Source organism: Astatotilapia calliptera, chromosome 19, assembly GCF_900246225.1.
Source record: "Astatotilapia calliptera chromosome 19, fAstCal1.2, whole genome shotgun sequence".
Classification (NCBI taxonomy): Eukaryota; Metazoa; Chordata; class Actinopteri; order Cichliformes; family Cichlidae; genus Astatotilapia; species Astatotilapia calliptera.
Window position 1 is genome coordinate 17,012,786 of NC_039320.1, and position 19,408 is coordinate 17,032,193.

Below are 19,408 nucleotides of genomic sequence, written 5' to 3' on the forward strand. Positions count from 1 at the left end.
CTTAGCTTTACTTATTACAAGGCGATGATGGCTTTAAGGTCTGTATTTATCACAGAAACTTGCACCTCACACAAAAAAGATCTCATTTGAAATCTGATAATATCATAAATTTAGAAAATACCAAGAGAAATAAAAGATGTTTATAATTTCCCAAAAGTATTTGAGCAAACCCAAACCCCAACTTTGTAACGGATGTTTGCAGAAATGAACAGTGAGCTGCTCTATTGCGATGAGGTACCAGGGTATAGAAGGACTCCTCTATCTGATGCTCACTGAAGCATTTTCAGTAACAAAAAATAACTATTGCTGGGTCTGACAAGTAGAAGAGGTCTGGGCTAACTAAAATATTTAAAGCTGACATGTTTTCCTAATCATAATGTTGCATGGGCTCACTGGCCCTGCAGCTGCAAAGTCTTAAAACTGAGGAGCTTATTCAGAGTTGAACTGTTGACTGGGTGTTGGCCACTCGCCAAAATGTTTTGTACAACAGAAAACACCTCGTATTTACCAGATTTCCTCCAGTGGTTTGTAATTGCAGGCAATATGACGTTCTGTTTAATTATCCATCATACAGTACGTCAGTTACAACCGCTTGTTGCCATTCACAGATGACGCAAGTCGTTCCTGTAAGTGCTTCTCTCTTAATTACATTTGGGCTGTGTCTCAAAGCTTCTCACTGATCGTTGCATGCATTAGTCTTATGACCTTAGCCAATTAATGATTTTCGTCACTGCAGCTACTTGTACAGTGAATCTGCACTTCAAAAAATGCTTGTTTTTGGAATGATTATATACGTATCCTCAGCGAAGTCCAGTGGACTTTGAAGCAAAGTGAGCTAGATCTGCGCTAATGTTATTTTAATGGGTTTTTCATTTACCCACATGTCATCTCTCCTCTAGGATTTATGAAATTTTCCATTATGGTTTTTGCTTAGTGTTTCTGATTAAAAATAAAGACTTCAGCTCCATGATAATGTCTTACTTGATGCAGAAGAATGAAAGATCAGAAAGAGCAAAAAATAAGAAGATAATAACAAGATTAAGCAACTGACAGCTGTGAGAAAACGGGCACTTCCTCATTCTCTTCTCCAACTTAGAATGAAGCTGTCTGACTTGATGCAGGCTATTTGTCTTACATTCACCTGCTGCAGTATACTTGACACGTGCATACTGTAGATGTTTGCAGTGCTTTATGACACCGTCCCAGATCATCTAGGCAATTTGTCTACCTTGTATATTTTCAGGTGCTTGTAGGCAACAGCTTAATCAGCTCAACAGACATCAGGAATTTGTTATAGCCCTTTGGTAAAATCAGCATTTCATCAGTTCGTAGTGCTGTATGCACATTTTGCTTAATTTAGCAAAAGTGTACACACATACAGCCAAGCTTGTGAATCACATTTCCTTAGCTCTCAGTATGTTAGGACGCTTGTGTTACTTTGGTGTGCCGTCTGGGGGATTGATCCCTCTCATTTTCCCATCATTGGATGATCCCTCAGGCCACTAGGTCCACCAAGATTGAAGTTAATTGAATCCATTTAAACCCTGCCTGACTAAAGTAGACCAATATCCTTGAGCAGCCAGCATTCACCCTTGACACTGCTGTAGGACTCTTCAGGGATAAATCACGTATGACTAAAGAGCAGAGATACCTCACTGTGCCACTTTCTCTTTATAGCGTCTGCTGTCATAAAAAGTGGTGTCAAATGTATATTGTAGAGACCACATTCACGCAGAGAGGAGACACTGATGATGGTTTACAGTTAGAGATCACCGCTGAGGTGAATTTATAGGCCACATTCTTGCCCAAATTGAATCCTTTTTTCTTTTTTTTTTTACAAAATAATTAAACTGCTAAACGGTCGTTGAGCAGAAAATTACTCTATTCCGAAAGCCATGTAGAGATCAGTGCTTTGCAGTCGTTGACAATTTGCATATACATAACAGTCCATTCAGTTTTAATAAGGCAGCATGCCCCACATTATTGTACAGACCAGTTTTGAACATAGTAACAGAAAGAAGTGTAAAAGCAAATCCATTTCAATCCGAGCTCTGTGTAACGGTTGCTCAGAAGATCAGTTGCTATAGTATACTGAAGAAACCAAGTTAAGCTGTTTGTCAGCCTGTTGCATAGTGGTGTGTTCGCTGAGCATTTGGCTGTAATATAAACAGAGAAAAACTCCTCTCCTGCTTCCTTCAGCTGGATTTTCTACTGTAAGGCTTAAACAAGATAGTTGACAGTCTTGTCTTGGCTTTGTCTTGTATACAGCATTTATTGATTCAAGAAGAGCAGTTTCTATTTTAATAGAAATTATGGCTTAAAATACGCCTAAATTGTTTATTAAAGTGATGTTAAATGCACCTTTTTACTTTTGTTTGTTTAGAAGTAGATGTGAGTTTGATTCGTTGAAGGCCACGGTCAAAAACGGAGGTAATAAAAGAGTCTTTTTAATTGGCTTGGTCCACTCTTGTCATCATAAGAGAGTCTAAAAATTGATCTAGAAGTGTCTGTGGTCATCATTTGTCCGGCTTTTTTATTTCATGGAGCTGGAATTATATATATATATATATATATATATATATATATATCATTGTTTCTAATATTAGTGGATGAAATTGCTTAATGACACAAAGATTCTGTTTTAATGCTCTTGCCTTTGCTGCTCTCTTACAGCCATAGCAGAGGCATTTTACTCAGGTTCTGGTGCCCTGATAATAGTTCATATTAACTGTTTTACATTTAACTCATAAATAGTATAGCAGTTGAAATGTTAAAAGATGACTGAAAAGTACATGAAAGTACATTTTTGAAAGTACAAGTATGAATGGATTTTTTTAATCAGTAAGGACAAACAGGTTATAAGAAATGTCTAAGCTTTTGCAGAGCTTTCTACTTGTTGGTCAGCCAGGTGTAGTTTTGGAAGCACGAGGAATACCGATTATGTCAGGAGAAATTAAGCCATTATGAACTGATTCAAATGGCATGAGCTGGGAAGTAACCAGAGAGGAACTCTTAATTTCATACTCTGTACCTTTCAAATTGTTGTTTGACATCATTTAATGGCCCGGGCTTAATCTGTGAACACATGTCAACATAAAACGTAAACATTGTGATTGCAATCAGTCAGCTCAACAACCATTTTAAAATGCATTTTGTTGAGCTCCAGTGCCTTAAAGTAATTTCAGCCTAATCTTCATTCAAACATTCACCTCATCTCCAAAATATAAACTGTAACAGTACTTTTTCCATTGCTGCAATCCTGTGGATGTCTTCGTACTTTGACAAGCCACTTACTTTGTTTTGTTTCTTCCAGCTGTATATTTAAAGTGACAGAACCAAGATTTAAAAAAAAAAAAAAAGGGGGGGGGGGTATTATAGGTTTTATCTTAATTAAGGTAAGATTTAAACCCCATTGACTTGCAAAATGCCTTGAATCGCTTTCTGTTCTAATCACTGAATTAACTTAAATTCTGTTCTATTCTACAAATTACCTGTTCTTTCTTTGTTTGCTAGTGATGCTAATCCTATTTGTGAAATTGACATATTTCTCTCATCAGTGGGCCCAGCGAGATGCGAGATGTGTTAATAACCTGCACCTCAATCCCTGAAATATCTCAGAAATTGTAATATTGACCTCGGCCGCTCACTCAACAAGTTGTTCTCCATGCCACATTAAAGCAGTATGTGAATCCTCCAGGACATTCATTTGTGGACTAGTCTCATGAACATATATATATATTTATTTATTTATTTTTGAGCATAGAGACAGAAATAGCATGCAAGGCTGGATTGGTTATATTGGCTATATTATATTGGTTATATTATATATTCAGGCACTGCTCACAGCTCACGAGCAGTGAGCAGTGCCTGACAAGCCAGCCTTTATTTCTTTCATCCTGATGTTAGTAGTAGGAATCCAGTCTTGCTTTTTAAGTCTCATTGTAGCCTAGAGTGTTGGAAACTTGTCACATTATGTCTCTGGAGATAATGGCCAATTATAGCAGACACAGTGCAGGTTTTAGCTGCCAGAAGAATCTCCCAGCAGGGACCACCGTGGCAGTAAGGTGTATGTAACGCTTCTTTAAGTTTTTGGAGAAATATTTAGACTCTCTCAGTTGAGGTAAAAGCAATGATGAACCCAACTGTTAAAAACGGTTTTAAAGGCCCATAAACAATTAAAAGTGTAAAGAAAAACTTTTTTTTTTTTTGGTTCTATGAAAATACTTTAAAGGAGCAACGGAGAAAATCATTATCATAGAACAGTTGGTGCATAACAGAAAAGAACCTTTGTATTTAGAGAAGTGTGAGTGCTTCTCAAATTAATATATGGAGCAAAATAGTGCCATATTTCTGTTGTAACATCTGGGTTGACTCGCATTGAAGCCTCAAGTGGCCTTTTGAGGAACTGCATTTTCTGACACATCATTGGCTTCCTTTACTTTTAAGCCCTGGAGGATTCCTACCAGATGTTTATCTGTGTGATAAGTGGAAGCACTTTTTCTTTTAGCTATTTTATGTGAACTTATTTAACATTTACATTTCATTTGTGTGGAAATTTTATACGCAGGTGGTAAAAGTGCTGACATCCACACTGCTGAGTGATCATTGTAACAAGTTATTACAAATCATTACCAGCTACACAGAGACTGGCCTTGCACTCTTTTATGTTGCTGTGGAGAAAACAGTTAAATGGAAGGACAAGTTTTCTCTCTCTCTCAACCCTTACATGCTGTTCATATGTCATGCTTTCACGGTATGGCCTTTACCAGTTTGGGCATGGGCCAACTGTTCCCTCATAACTGTCTATACCAAATTTTAAACTACAGATGTATTTAGAATATATAAATAGCACATCTAACATTAATACATGGATGATTAACCCTTAAAAACACTTCAGAGAGCAGGTAGAGTGCTTTGTTTGGCTTTGGCTTTGGATTTTAGAGAAAATCTTCTACTGATGTGTAATAATATGACCCAAGACATGAAAACATAACCGCCATAATGATTCACATATTGTAAGTGAAAATGGCAAGCTGCCTGGGTTTATTATGTAATGATTACAACTGTTAAACACTACTCTCACTTCTGCCTCATATAAAAATCCTCATTTTGATTATCTGTAATGAGCAATACTAGCATTAGCTAACATTAATTGACACTGAAAACACAAAACACACTTAAAAACAATTCATTAAAAAGTGATCTATGCAATCATAGCAGTGGTTGGAAAATTTCTGTGCGTGTATGTCCTGGACACGTGTTTCTCGCACTCAGTGTAATGGCAGCTGTAGTGCCTTTATTATATTATGACACCCACCCAAAAACCTCTTTATAAATCCTGTTTTAATGTCAGTGATCTCAGAATAAATAGATTCTTATTTGCTTATTTGGTTATCCACTGCAGGCGCTAACAGTTCTTGCATTTGTTTAGCACTTTTCTGGTCTTTCTAAGCTCTCAAAGTGTTAACAATGGATTCATAAACCCTCGCGGGCATCGAGAGAACATGCAGAGTTTACCTAAAAACAGCCAGTCAGGATTTAAACCAGGAAACTTCTTACAGTGAGTTAACGCTGCCAACCCCTGCACCACTGTGCCACCCTAATACAGAGAGTATGTGTGAGAACACCATCTGTTCCTTGTGTGCATCATGTATGATCACTCCTATGTTGTTTTACCATTTTATTGTTTAAAGATTCCCAAAGACCAATTGGTCCCTGTCCCCGTAGAAACCTGGCCAGATGTGGAGACACAGTCAGTTGAACTCTAGCAACACGGTCCCATTAAAAAAGACACACAGGCATGACCTGTACAGTTTCAGGATTGTTCTTGATTTGACCCAAACTAGTAACTTTAAAGTCCGTCTGAGTAGATACAAATTTAGCCTGGAACAGGCTGACTGTACAAAAATTTGTAGCACCTTTTACGACAGTATAAAATGTTTTAATCTTTTCCGTTTTTGTGTATTTGGGGGAAAGGTAATCGAATTTCATTCTAAAAGAATGACATTTATGATATTTTTACTGCTGTCAGATGTCGAACTGAACCACATTTCACCTGAAAAATATGTAAAGGTTAATTCTTCAAAGAACATAATAAGTTTTCTGTTGTCATGGTATTTCATAAGACACTCTTCTGATGTTATGTAACATTGGTCATAGTAAAAGTGTTAATTAAAAATAAAAATCTTTCCCAACAGGCAGGTAAAAAGTGACCTCGAAAAACATTAGTTTGGAGAAAACTGCTTTGTGAAGCTTTATTGATGCTTCTCTGTCAAGGTTTTCCTCGCTGTAGTAGTCTCTGGCACTGGAATTGATTTATTACTCTATAAATTATACTAATATGATTTCAGCCCATCACTCGCTAGATGGGCTGTACGTTTTCTGGTTAAATTGTGCATCTGTTATACTTGGTGTAGTTGTGTTTTATGTTCTTTTTTTTGTGCAAATCGTCTGTTTTTGTAAGTTACAGAAACAGTGGGACACAGATCCTGCTAATCTCATATTGGTAAGGTGGAAGGGACATCCTTACAAGCAGTTTGGACAGAGTAGAAAGCCAGTTTATCTGCGCCTTATCAGAGAAAACGGCTCAACTTGAGCCGTTTACATGCATGAGTGCTTCGGAGAGGGTGTATGGCTTCAGGCACCGAGATCATACAAAAAACCCAGTTAGATGTCAGAAATATGCTGTATTGTTTTTTTTCACATGCATTTTTTCCAATCATTTAAATTGCAGTCTCACCAAATCAACCTAAAAGTTTTATTAATAAGGAATTGTAAGGCCATGCTGTGGTTTCCACATCCACATATTTACAGCGTGGTCTGCTCTGTGCAAAAATAAACTTTTAATCGTTTGCCCAAGTCTTTGCTGCATTATGAATGAGACTGAAAGCTGCCCATGAGGAAGGAGACGTCAAGCTTATTTTATGTGTGCGAGGGTACTTCAAAGTAGATGTCCCAGGGAGGGAGAGGCTAATATCAGAACAACTTTAACCAACACTGGAAGAGTGCTGAAATAGTCTTTAAATCAGATTTCATGGAGCACTCACTGGATATGTAACTGGTCCCGTTCTATTCTGCTCTCCCCTCTTAACTATGGTCCCTCCTGTCTCCACGCAGCCAATCAAATATGCCATCACCGCCGGGCTTATGACCCACACTAGTTGCTATAGCAACGCCGGCCTGCCTCCTAGAGAACATGTCATGCATGTTAAGTGGTTCTCAGATGCTCGCTCGTTGTCTTTCTGTCTCACACTCACTCATAAGTTCACACACACACACACACACACACACAGTGTTACACACACACACACACACACAGTGTTGCACACACACACACACAGTGTTGCACACACACACACACAGTGTTGCGCACACACTGAGGATAAAGTCACTTAACAGACCATAATTGTCTCTGGAGTAGAAGTCTTTACTTTATGGTTTTAGCGGCTTTACTTACATCCTGAATATGTTACATGTGTGTAGTTTTGTTTTGTTTGTTTTTGTTATTATTTTCCTTCTACGATAATTATACGTGATGTTCATGTTTGCCATGACGTCAATTTTTATTGTTTTTAAACTAGCATATTCTTATAGGGTGACCACCACCTTGTCCAGGAGCTCTGTAAGGGTTGTTCGGTACTTCTAAGCAGCAACTTTGAAAACCTCAATAAAAGTATTGTCAGACATTGTAATATTTAAGTTATTGTGTGGAAATACTTACAAAAGTTCATTACAAGAACTATGTTTAATGCAAAAAAAGAACAGTAAAAAATTGGCAACAATTTGTTCCCAGTTGTTGGGGGGTTACAATTTAAGGTTTTCATTGTCATGTGTACTGTCCAGTCCTGTAGACCTTGCACCACCTCTCACCTGTCCTGATGTCCTGCAATGGAAATCTGGCCACTTTTCCATTCCATGATCTTCCAGTTTACCACTAATACTTAAGGTCTCCTAGAAAATTTGTAAATGTCTAGTTTCCCCATTTTTGGAAGCTGTTTAATATATGCTCAACAGATCAAAACAAAGCTGTTCATACGTAATGCATTTTGAAAGGAGACGTCACTGTTATCTTGCATGGCTGTTATGGCTGGGTCAGAATTGCAGGTCGATTTGAAGTGGCTAGTAACTACCAAGTCTATTCCAAGCAAGGACAATCATTTAATGAGTAAATGACTTAAATCCGTTTAAGCTTCACCTCAAAAAAAAAAAAAAATCCCCTTGGCAACATCTTCATATGGTTTGCAACACCCCCACAGAGGACCTTATCAGGCAGCTGGTTATAATGTGGTGGCTAAGTGGTGTTTGCAGAACACCAAGCGTCATGGGACTAATCAGTGCCACTATCTCCCTGTAGTTAGCCTGCAATGGAAAAAATACTCATAACAGTTCATGCTGCGTACATTTATACATTTATTGTCTAAGTGGATTTCAGGAGAGAGAGAGAGGGCGGGATGCTGTTGGCAGCTTCTTTCGCGTCCTCCAAAACAGAGTAGTTGAGGAGACTCGCTGCAAATTATTCATAGTCTACTGTTGAAGTGTCTGCACTCTTGGGTGCATCTGTGTTTGTGCGGGTGTGAGAGACAGAGTGCAGAGAAATTGAGGAGCAAATGTGCATTGAGGATTATTTAGTTGTTGGTCGATAGTGGGTCAGGCAGGCTCCCAGCTCTCAGTAACACACACACACACACACACACACACACACACACACACACACACACACCCTTTTCCTCTTCCTGACTGTATAGCTCACTGAGAAAAAACATGACAAGAGGATTGATTCAAATGAAGTTGGCTTCTGTCCCTTCGGAGGAAGATAATCTGATGATGAAAGGGAAGGAAAAGCATGTTGGGGTTTGGAAAAAAAAAAGAAGAAGAAGAACTAACAGCTGAGACATAACAGTCTGTGAAATTCAGAGGGACTGAGGTGGAGGTGGGGTTGGCGTCTCCGACTCTAGAGGGGAGAGTTGTTGGGTGGGGCAGCGGTGAAGTTACATAAGAGCAGTCCTGCCTTCTTTCTTCTATGCTCTGTCAGTCTGGATGTGGCTGCAGAGCTGTTACCTCGCTACATTTTGTGATCCCTTAGTAATAATAAGCTATATTTAGTTCCACTGATTACAAGTCTCAAGTGAAAAATAGCCTTTGCGGTGCACATCAGCGTTTTGATTATTTTCAGCTTCAGCTGGCACTCTGAATGATGTGAAGTGTTGTATTGAGATTAATCTGCAAATTAAAGTCACTCAAGATGATTGCGCTAAATTAAATAACAACTCATTAACGCCGCCGTCTTTGGTCAGTGCCCTGTCAATTACCGTCAGATTTACTGTCATACACCTCACACATGCCCATAAATGGTGGGGTTCCGTTTTTATTTTGCTCACAGCTTATTTTTTGCATTATTCCACTTGAAACCTTCAAGCACTTCATACCTAATGCTAAAGATTATAGGTGGAGATCGCCAGACAGCCCATGACATGAGGTTATCACAATACTTACAATACTCACAATATAATGTGATTTTTAACATTTAGTGATATGCTGAGTATTCATATAACATGTATTTATTTTCACCTGCAAAGTATATAACAAGATAAAGTCGTACTCTTAAGTTCTTTTTTGATGTTGAGTTGTCGTACATACCAACACTGTCATAAATGTTGCCATAAGATGGAGTTAGTATGACATCAGCAATTGAATAGGGTCAAGTTGGCAATTACGTGCAATCTGTTTCTGAAAATTCAGCAATTAACTGTTAAAACATTGAAAATCACATATCTGTTGCTGTCCGCATAGACAGAAATTCACATGGTAAGTGTATTGATCCTTATGTAGTGCTTTTCTACTCTCCCAGAGCACTTAAAGTACTTTACACAACATACCTCATTCACACACATTCATTGGCTGCATGGGAGAACAACTGGGTTTAGTATCTAGTCCAAGGATATTTGCAGACTGGACAGGGATTGAACCACTGACCTTCCGTTCAGTAGATGACCTGCGCTACCTTCTGAGGTACAGCTGCCCCATTACAGCGCGTACACATGAATACAGATCATTTTATACTATTCCATTCTATCAGTTGAAAGCTTATGTGCATGCAAGTATATCGAATACATATTAATTTAAATCATTTTATGCTATTTAAATCTATGGAGAGGAAACATTTACTATTTTGTAAGTTTATAAGTACTCCTTTTTTGTATTTGCATGCAGCATCTGACTTTTGCACATTAATTATAAATTTACTTTTACAGGATTTGCTTATCTAGATTTTTTTCAGCGTTTGCGTGCAAAAAAACGTTCAGGTAATTTATATGCACAATGATATGAACAGAATTAGGCTTCTTTTGTTTTGCTGTTCTGCGCCTGTGCAGCAGGAACGCAGAAGGCCAGAATCAATTAAAAGCTTATGTGCATGCAAATGTGCATGTAAATTCCCAGCTGTTAAAAGGCTTTGCTCACTGCTGTCTTTTGAAGTGTTACTATGTGTATTATATTTTGCAGCTAATTAAGCTACTTGGAGGGTTACACATTATCCTTATTTAGTTATTAAAATCCTTATTTGGCTGATCTAAATCAGCTGGTCTGTTTCTTGCAATTGTACAGTTTGTTCAGATCAGTGTGTGTGTGTATGCGTGTGTAGTTCATCATGGGGAAAAAGGGGGCTCTCCTGCCCATGCTATTCCACAGTACAAACACTGTGTGGAAGACAGTATTTAAATACACACTCTCTTAGCCTGCCCCCTACTGTTGCCCAGACCTACTTTCAAACACACATGTATGCGTTCACACACACTCTAAGGAAAATAGATCACTAAAACACTCTGTAGATTAACTGAACTAGATTGGAACTGAGCTGTGACTTAAATGAGTGTCAGTTGATTTTTCTCAACCCACTTTTCCCAGTTTAAACACAGTCAGGCAGTCTGGAGATAGATGCTGGGCAGAGGACTTTGTGGATCATACTGCCTCTTCAGGTTGACAGTGGTATTGCTCACCCTCTGCTCTTTGCTCTCATTAGCATATGAACAGGTCAACAAATAATGTTATAATTCACTTAGCTGCCTTTCTTCTGAATGAGGATCTAGCTTAGCTGTCAGCTCATGAAAATGAAATGAAAAGCATTTTTGGATTATTTGTTTATCTCCATCATTCACTGAATCCCAGAGGTTTTTTTTTTCCAATTTCTGCCATATTTTATTTGACATCATACTTTCCCCAGCTTTTGTCAAAAGACCATTTTTCTTTAACTAGAGGGTAATACATCATGTTTCTGCAGTGTTTTTAACACAACTCACAGAATTTAGGAGTTTATAAAGTTTTGAGCTGAGCTTTTCTTAAGTCAGTAGAAGATGTCCACTAAATTAATGAAATGCTCATTCTTTAAGTGTCAGTGGGTTGTGGTTAAATTGTTTGACAACAGCACTGTGTACAAATCTTTTCCACCCAACTTGAGATTTTGCTGTTGTTGTTCTCAAGTTGACCAGTTGGTGTCTTCCTCTCCCCGTTTCCACACTGACAGCTCATTTTCCACAGCAAGTGATTGAACAGCCTCTCTCAGGATTCAGTGACATTTTATAGTTGACTCTCTTTGGACAATGAACACTTAGACATCGTATAAAAGTATTCAGTGATTTAATATTCAAACCATTTAGATCCCGGTTCTATTTAATGAATCATAACTGAATGAAGCAATCACTTTAGGACCTCATCAGTATTGTGAGAGCTACCCTTGAATAATGCCTGAATGTTGCATATATGTATTTCTATATCTACACCAGAATGTCTGTCATTAATAGCGGTTACTGGTTAACAGGTTATCAAATCTGTATTATAACTATAACCATAATAAATCTCTCTTTCTTTTCAGGAGCTGAAGAAAGTTAACTTCAGTCCGTCCTGGAGCCTCTCCTCTCTGACCTTCCAGATCACCCCCCTTCCCTCCAACCAGTTTTGTCATATTGTACCACCTCCGTCACACCTGAAGAGACCCATAAGAAGAATTGCACGGGTCATCAGTCCCCCTACTGACCAGGATGATCACCTCAGAGCTCCCTGTCCTGCAGTGAGTTTTTATAAAGGGCAACTGTCAGTTTGGCAACAATCCAGCATTAAATTTGTTTTTTTAATTGGTTATTTTATCCATTCATCATCCACTCATCCAGAATCAGGCTAATTTAAAAGAATACAAGAGTAATTGTTTTAGATTTTTTTTAGGCTACCTGGCCTGGAAGTGAATAATGATTTCTTTTAGATTCCATGTTTTATCACATTTGGCCTTAAAGGTTTGTTTCCTGTAGCTGATGAAAGATATTTGTAGGACTGGATGCTACTTTAAAACGATCTTTGGGAAGACATGTTTTTGATTGACCTTTATAGTGTTCTAAACTCAAAGTGACATATGCATTAGTGGGTTTTTTTTGTTTGTTTTTAACTCACCCAATTCATTTGTTTGCCTGTCAGTGGAATTGAATATTTAATTTGACTAATGAATACAATCATTAAACGCTAATGAATGAAATGCATTTGTGATTTGCTCTTTCAGGGACTCATCCAATGAGTCTGGGGCAACAGACACTGTGGGAATAAGTATGAGCATAAGTGAGATGGAAGATCCAGAGATGAAAGGAAAAAAGAAGAGAGGGAGACCTGGCAAACAAGCACCGGTACAAGAGTTTGTTAAGAAAGGGGAAACTTGTGGAAAAAAATCTGGTTAACAGACAATGCATGTCTCTGATTTTGTCTGGTGGTTTTGAAGTGTGTGATGGGTGGTGTAGGAAGAAGCTGTTATATTTCCCATTGTGTGCAAGTCTGTGTTTGGGGATGGGTGTACATACAACGGTTTCTTTAACTGACATTTCCCTGATTTCAGACATCCAATAAGAAGCCACGGAAGTCGCCAACAGACAAGACTATGAGTGTGGCCAGAGGGCGAGGGAAAGCCAACGGTGTGGCTCAACATAACGGAGATGGGGGAGACCCAGTCACTCTATTTGAAGTGGTCAAATTGGGAAAGAGTGCCATGCAGGTCAGTGAACACAGGTTTGATTTCATAAGCACCAGTTTAAATAAAATATTTAAGTATGTAATCAGATATTATAATGTATTATATCTGTTTGAAGCTTTGTAAATTTATGTTTCTCACTGTCTTTGTCATTTGATTATTATTTTCTGTATACAGTCAGTAGTGGATGAGTGGATTGAGTCATATAAACAGGACAGAGACTTGGCGCTGCTAGACCTGATCAATTTTTTCATCCAGTGCTCAGGTTGCAAAGGTAGGCGTGTTTTACTTAAATCTGTCATCCTGTGTGCATGCATTATAGACAAGACTACCAAATCTGCTGTTTTTTGTTGTAACCAGGCACCGTGAGGATTGAGATGTTCAGGAACATGCAGAATGCAGAGATCATCCGTAAGATGACCGAGGAGTTTGATGAGGTAATTGTCTGCTAAAATAAGCAGAAATTAACATGATTTAAATAGTTGTGAGCGTGCTATTATTTAGTTATGCACATATATTACACTCTGTTGAAGACGTGTGGACAAATTTGATGATATCGAACTGACAGCTCAAATCAGTTTATTGTTGTATCGTGTTTCAGTTGAGCAAAAAAAATAAAGAACAAGAAGTTAAAATAACTGTAATCTGTCTGTTATTTGTTTTTGTCTTTTTTCAACAGGATAGTGGGGATTATCCTCTCACCATGCCAGGACCTATGTGGAAAAAGTTCCGTTACAACTTCTGCGAATTTATCAGCGTTTTGATCCGCCAGTGTCAGTATAGCATCATCTATGACGAGTACATGATGGACACTGTGATCTCCCTCCTCACTGGACTGTCTGACTCTCAAGTGCGAGCCTTCAGGCACACCTCCACGTTGGCGGGTACCAACAACATGATATTTGTTTGAACTGCAAGCAGTAATTGTTCCAAAAATACCTCCACATGGGCTGATAACACAAGTAATATTACAGTGGGAGATAATAATTACGTTTGCTTAACACCGATCAAAATAAGCTCGTTGTGGTGATAAAGACAGAAAAACAACTAATAATTTGCTGCGTCGAGGTCTGTTTTGTGTCTTGTACTAACAGTTATTTATTAACTTTCTGCTGCTTGACATTGCACAGCTTAATCTGGACTTGTGCACACTTTTGTTAGGTAGATTGAAAGTGTATTTCCTAGGACGAAATGTCTAAAGGTTTTGAATGCTGTTATCTCTCCATAGCAATGAAGCTGATGACAGCACTGGTAAATGTAGCGCTGAACCTGAGCATTCACCAGGACAACACCCAGAGACAGTACGAGGCTGAGAGGAACAAGATAGCTGGCAAACGTGCCAACGAGAAGCTGGAACTGCTGCTACAGAAGAGGAAGGAGGTGCGTTTGGGTTCGATATCACAGGATTTACTTTTTAAGTGTCTCAGATTATCATAGGTGGTTGTGTGGTACTACTTAGCTGTAAATCCGAGTGTTTAACTTAGAGTCTTTCTTGTACAGCTCCAGGAAAACCAAGATGAAATAGAGAACATGATGAACTCCATCTTCAAGGGCATCTTTGTGCATCGTTACAGGTACACACTCTAAATGTTCCCTTCCTTAGTGATGAGGATTTAAGAGCAATATTGAAAGTATTTTGGTGATTCTGTTTTTCTTACTTTGTAGGGATGCGATCGCTGAAATTCGGGCCATCTGTATTGAGGAAATCGGCGTGTGGATGAAGATGTACAGCGACGCATTTCTTAATGATAGTTACCTAAAATATGTTGGTTGGACTCTACATGATAGAGTAAGCAAATTTAGGAGTTTTTGTACAACCCTTGGCTGATATTTACCACTGGATTTAATGTAAGGGGATGAATGATATTTTCACAGATACAGAATGGTAGATGTGTAGTCCACCACAGCAGGATTTTATTTAAGATGTTTGGCCTGCTTGAACCAATTTATTTGTTTTTTTTCTAGCAAGGAGAAGTGCGTCTGAAGTGCCTGAAGGCTCTGCAGAACCTGTACACAAACCGAGAACTGTTCCCCAAACTAGAGCTTTTCACTAACCGCTTCAAGGTAACGCTAGCAGCGAGAACTGAGGCTGCTTTCTTATAGCTCCACAGTAGACATGGGCAGTGTTTAGATTTTTTTTTTAGTTTTCTGAATTCTCTTTTGTTTCTCCTTATTTATTCTAGTTCTCTGCAGTTGTTTCTCTGCTCAACTTTATCTGTTTTGGCAGGACCGAATAGTATCAATGACACTGGATAAGGAGTATGACGTGGCTGTAGAGGCCATTAGATTGGTCACACTCATTCTGCAGTGAGTAGCTTTGATCTTTCTCTGTATTTTTGCATGCCTACATATGAAACTCTTTTTTTCTTTTTAGATTCTGGTCAGCATTTTAGCATAAGATTATATTTTGGCTATCATCACATGCTTAAGACGAGGATTATCATGTACTGAACACTCAGTTCCTGGGTTACTTTAGCTGAGGAGAGGATCTCAGTCACACTCACAAATAGATTTGGTAGTTTACTGTGAACTAGTTTAATAGTTTTTGATTGCTATTTCCTTTGACTTCTTTTTATATGCAATATTTTGTTAATTTTTAATTATTGCTTTCATCCTCTGGGCGTTTTCAGTTATTTCCCGTGTTTAATATTGTTCTCACAACCAGCTCTGATTGATTTAAACTTGATTAACCTGTGTGCAAATTGTCTGCTGCAGGGGCAGTGAAGATGCTTTGTCCAACGAGGACTGTGAGAATGTGTACCACCTGGTGTACTCTGCTCACCGGCCGGTCGCTGTTGCTGCTGGAGAGTTTCTTCACAGAAAGTGAGTCTAATTAGGGCATTTATGGTGTAATAACATTGTTAGTCTTCAATTTGTAAAACTCTTATTCTGTCTGTTTCTCACTCGCTGACAGATTATTCAGTCGCCATGACCCGCAAGCAGAAGAAGCGCTGGCTAAACGCAGAGGGAGGAGCAGTCCCAATGGGAATCTCATCCGTATGCTAGTGCTGTTCTTTTTGGAGAGTGAGGTAACGCTCATGAAAACACACATCTTATCAGCATACTGTGTGTTTTAGATGTTGGGCACTCACAAACACAAAGTAGTTCCAGAATGATGCCTGCAGATTGAAGTCTCTTTCAATGTGATTTTGTGTGTAGCTCCACGAGCATGCAGCTTACCTTGTCGACTCTCTGTGGGAAAGCTCTCAAGAGTTGCTGAAAGACTGGGAGTGTATGACTGAACTGCTGCTGGAGGAGCCCGTGCAGGGAGAAGAGAGTAAGGCACACAGTATTTCACACTGATCTTATTTCCTTTGGGAGAAGCTGAATCAAATAAAATACAACTGCTGAGAACCAGAGAGACGAGATGATGTAATAAAATCTTGTTCCCTGAAACTCTTCGCTCCCTTAATCCTTTTCTCTGTTTCCGACCTTTGCTGTCATTCGGTTTCTCTTTTGTTTCCTGTGTCTTTGTCTCTCCTCTGCTCAAACGTCTTCTGTTTTTCCCTGTAGTGTTGTCTGACAGGCAGGAGAGTGCGCTGATCGAGCTGATGGTGTGCACCATCCGACAGGCAGCAGAGGCACACCCACCTGTTGGCAGAGGCACTGGCAAACGGGTGTGTAAAGTATACACATATCATACTCCAGAAACACTCAGAGTATTCACTTTGAATGTTGCAGATGAAACCTTATACAGTCATGTGATAACCTTTACTGCTTCCATATGAGTTAACGGGGAGAGTACGAGCCAGGTGCTATTAATCAGATCCACTTGATTAATGGGTCATCAGCAAGTTTGAGCACATCTATAAAAGCTGAACATCTGGTAGTTTGCGGGTCTGGAGAATATGAGGTGTGTGTTAACGCTGCTGCAGTCCTCCCAGGATTGGGCATTCCAGAAAATTCATCCCAAGGTCACAGCATTCAAATCTCAGAGAGATTTCAAAAATTGCAACTCTAGAAGTACATCACAGGCAAAAATCGACAACACAATATGTAAAGACGTCTACACCTCAACTTGAATGAAATCCTGTGGCAGGATCTCAAGAAAGCTGTGCATAAAGAAATACCCGCAAACGTTAATGAACTGAATAAAGCTCGTAAAGACACGTGGGGCAAAATTCCCCCACAGAAAATGATTGCTTCAAATTACAGCTGCTAAAAGTGTTTCTACAAGCTTTTGTATCACAAAGTGAACTTAGGGTTTCACAGGACTGTATGGAGTCCAGTAAAAACCTGCTTTTTCACATGACTGTACCTGCCAAGTGGGCATGTTGAAGAGGAATTCACTGTGATCTGAAATGTGATGATGTATTATACTTAAGTGTAAAAGCAGCCACCTTATTTACCAGAGTCTGTGTTAATGTGCTCATCTGTACTTTTGATTCTGTTGTATTGAACTTTTGTTGTTCTCCACTTTTTCAGATTTTTTTTAAAATATGTAATTATGTGCATAAAACTACAGCAAATAATTTTAGCAAGACGTTATGTGAATATGTTATGTTGTTAAACACAGAAATAGTAAGAATTTTCCTACTCATTAGTACCTTTTTTGGTCATATGAAGAGGGGAAAATAATTCAGCTTTTGGTCCCAACAAAAGAATCATTGATGTGTGTGGGTGTGTTTGTGTGTGTGTATGTATGTGTGTGTATATATATATATATATATATATATATATATATATATATATATATATATATATATATATATATATATATATATATATATATATATATATATATATATATATATATAAATAATATTTATTTTTTTGTCCAGGTGCTGACAGCAAAGGAGAGGAAGACCCAGATAGATGATAAGAACAAACTGACAGAGCACTTCATCATGGCTTTACCCATGCTGTTGTCCAAGGTAAGGCTTTTCTTAGCTTGCCCATGGCCATCAAGGGAGAGACCAGTGATAAATGACCTGGCTAGAAGACCGATCACTTTGTCAAAATAAATGATCTGCTTGTGAGAATTGCTGCTGAATACTTTGCGCCCTCAATCTCTTAAGTCTGCTGGCTATATGTGTAAAATGTCACTCACTATTTCACTGAGAAACAGAAGCCAAGCGTTGCATGCTGATTGATGGGTCTTTCTTTCCCGTTTTAATCCTTCTGTGCTAGTTTTGTAACTTTTTTTTCCCTCATACACTATTTTTTTTTTTTTTTTGTCATCTTTATTTAATTCTCATCTCTCCGTTACTTTGCCCAAAGTACCAGGCAGACTCAGAGAAGGTAGCCAACCTGCTGCAAATCCCCCAGTACTTTGACCTGGACGTGTACAGCGCTGGGCGTATGGAGAAGCACTTGGACGCCTTATTAAAGCAGATCCGTCTGGTTGTGGAGAAGCACATAGAGGCCGATGTGCTTGAGGCCTGCAGCAAGACATATAGCATCCTCTGCTCTGAAGAGTACACCATCATGAACCGTGTGGACATTGCCCGATCACAGCTTATTGACGAGATGACCGATCGTTTTGCACACTCGGTCGAAGAGCTGCTGCAAGAGGTATCGGGCAAAGTAGCTGGCTGGGTAGACTATTAGAAACCGGGCACTATTTGTGCCCATTTGAGTCTTGTATACTAACAGATGTTGGTTATTGCAGGCTGAGGAGGCAGACGATGACGATATCTACAATGTGTTATCTACACTCAAGCGACTCACAGCCTTCCACAAGTATGATCTGCAGCTGTTTCAAGATAAAAATATGGATTATTATCATTGGTTACTTTGGCTGACAATCATTACAGAATCTGAGATTATTAGCTTAGCATACCAGATAAGGTTTGTGTAAATCTGTAGGGAGACATTTAGTTCGCATTTTTGTATTGTAAGAATTATTATTCATTCATTCATTCATTCATTCAGTGTTTTGGAAGAAATTTTCCACCAAATAAATGTGATCATTTCAGTGTGTGCTCTTCTCGTTTTCTCCTTCAGTGCCCATGATTTGACACGATGGGATTTGTTTGGGAATTGCTACCGGCTGCTGAAAGCGGGCATCGAGCAGGGCTCCATGCCAGAGCAGATAGCTGTCCAAGCCCTGCAGTGCTCCCACTACTCCATCCTGTGGCAGCTGGTCAAGATCACAGAGGGGGTTCCCAGCAAGGTGCTCAACCGGCCTCACTAACAGACCGCACTCAGAGTTTAGCTTTATCATTGGTCAGTGGCTCAGAGTGAATGCTGCCATGTCTAAGCATCAGTGGCCCAGAGGGACAAGAGCTTATCTGTATTTCTGCAGAGCGGGGTGGCTTAGTGTAGAAATCCATCTCACTGTCAGACAGCCCCAGTCCTCAGTCTGGGACTCACCCCAAATCTGTCTCATTTAACACTTAAACACCTTACCAAGACTTCAGCTCCCATTATAGGATATAACTTATCTGGAACATTGTTGAAAACATC

The 19,408-nt window shown here is 39.0% G+C and overlaps 1 protein-coding gene across 1 annotated transcript in view; it reads left to right on the top strand.

Moving 5' to 3' along the window:
* stag1a (STAG1 cohesin complex component a) overlaps positions 1–19,408 on the top strand; it is a 38,843-nt gene that overhangs the window by 13,411 nt on the left and 6,024 nt on the right. Inside the window, exons 2-20 of the mRNA XM_026151215.1 lie at positions 11,867–12,061; positions 12,542–12,662; positions 12,869–13,024; positions 13,178–13,274; positions 13,361–13,437; positions 13,680–13,884; positions 14,229–14,380; positions 14,501–14,574; positions 14,666–14,789; positions 14,966–15,064; positions 15,228–15,307; positions 15,716–15,823; positions 15,915–16,029; positions 16,160–16,277; positions 16,514–16,617; positions 17,782–17,874; positions 18,221–18,514; positions 18,612–18,682; positions 18,947–19,115. Coding sequence (XP_026007000.1) covers positions 12,033–12,061; positions 12,542–12,662; positions 12,869–13,024; positions 13,178–13,274; positions 13,361–13,437; positions 13,680–13,884; positions 14,229–14,380; positions 14,501–14,574; positions 14,666–14,789; positions 14,966–15,064; positions 15,228–15,307; positions 15,716–15,823; positions 15,915–16,029; positions 16,160–16,277; positions 16,514–16,617; positions 17,782–17,874; positions 18,221–18,514; positions 18,612–18,682; positions 18,947–19,115 — 2,286 coding nt within the window. The 5' untranslated portion in view covers positions 11,867–12,032. The remainder of the gene's footprint in view (positions 1–11,866; positions 12,062–12,541; positions 12,663–12,868; positions 13,025–13,177; positions 13,275–13,360; positions 13,438–13,679; positions 13,885–14,228; positions 14,381–14,500; positions 14,575–14,665; positions 14,790–14,965; positions 15,065–15,227; positions 15,308–15,715; positions 15,824–15,914; positions 16,030–16,159; positions 16,278–16,513; positions 16,618–17,781; positions 17,875–18,220; positions 18,515–18,611; positions 18,683–18,946; positions 19,116–19,408) is intronic.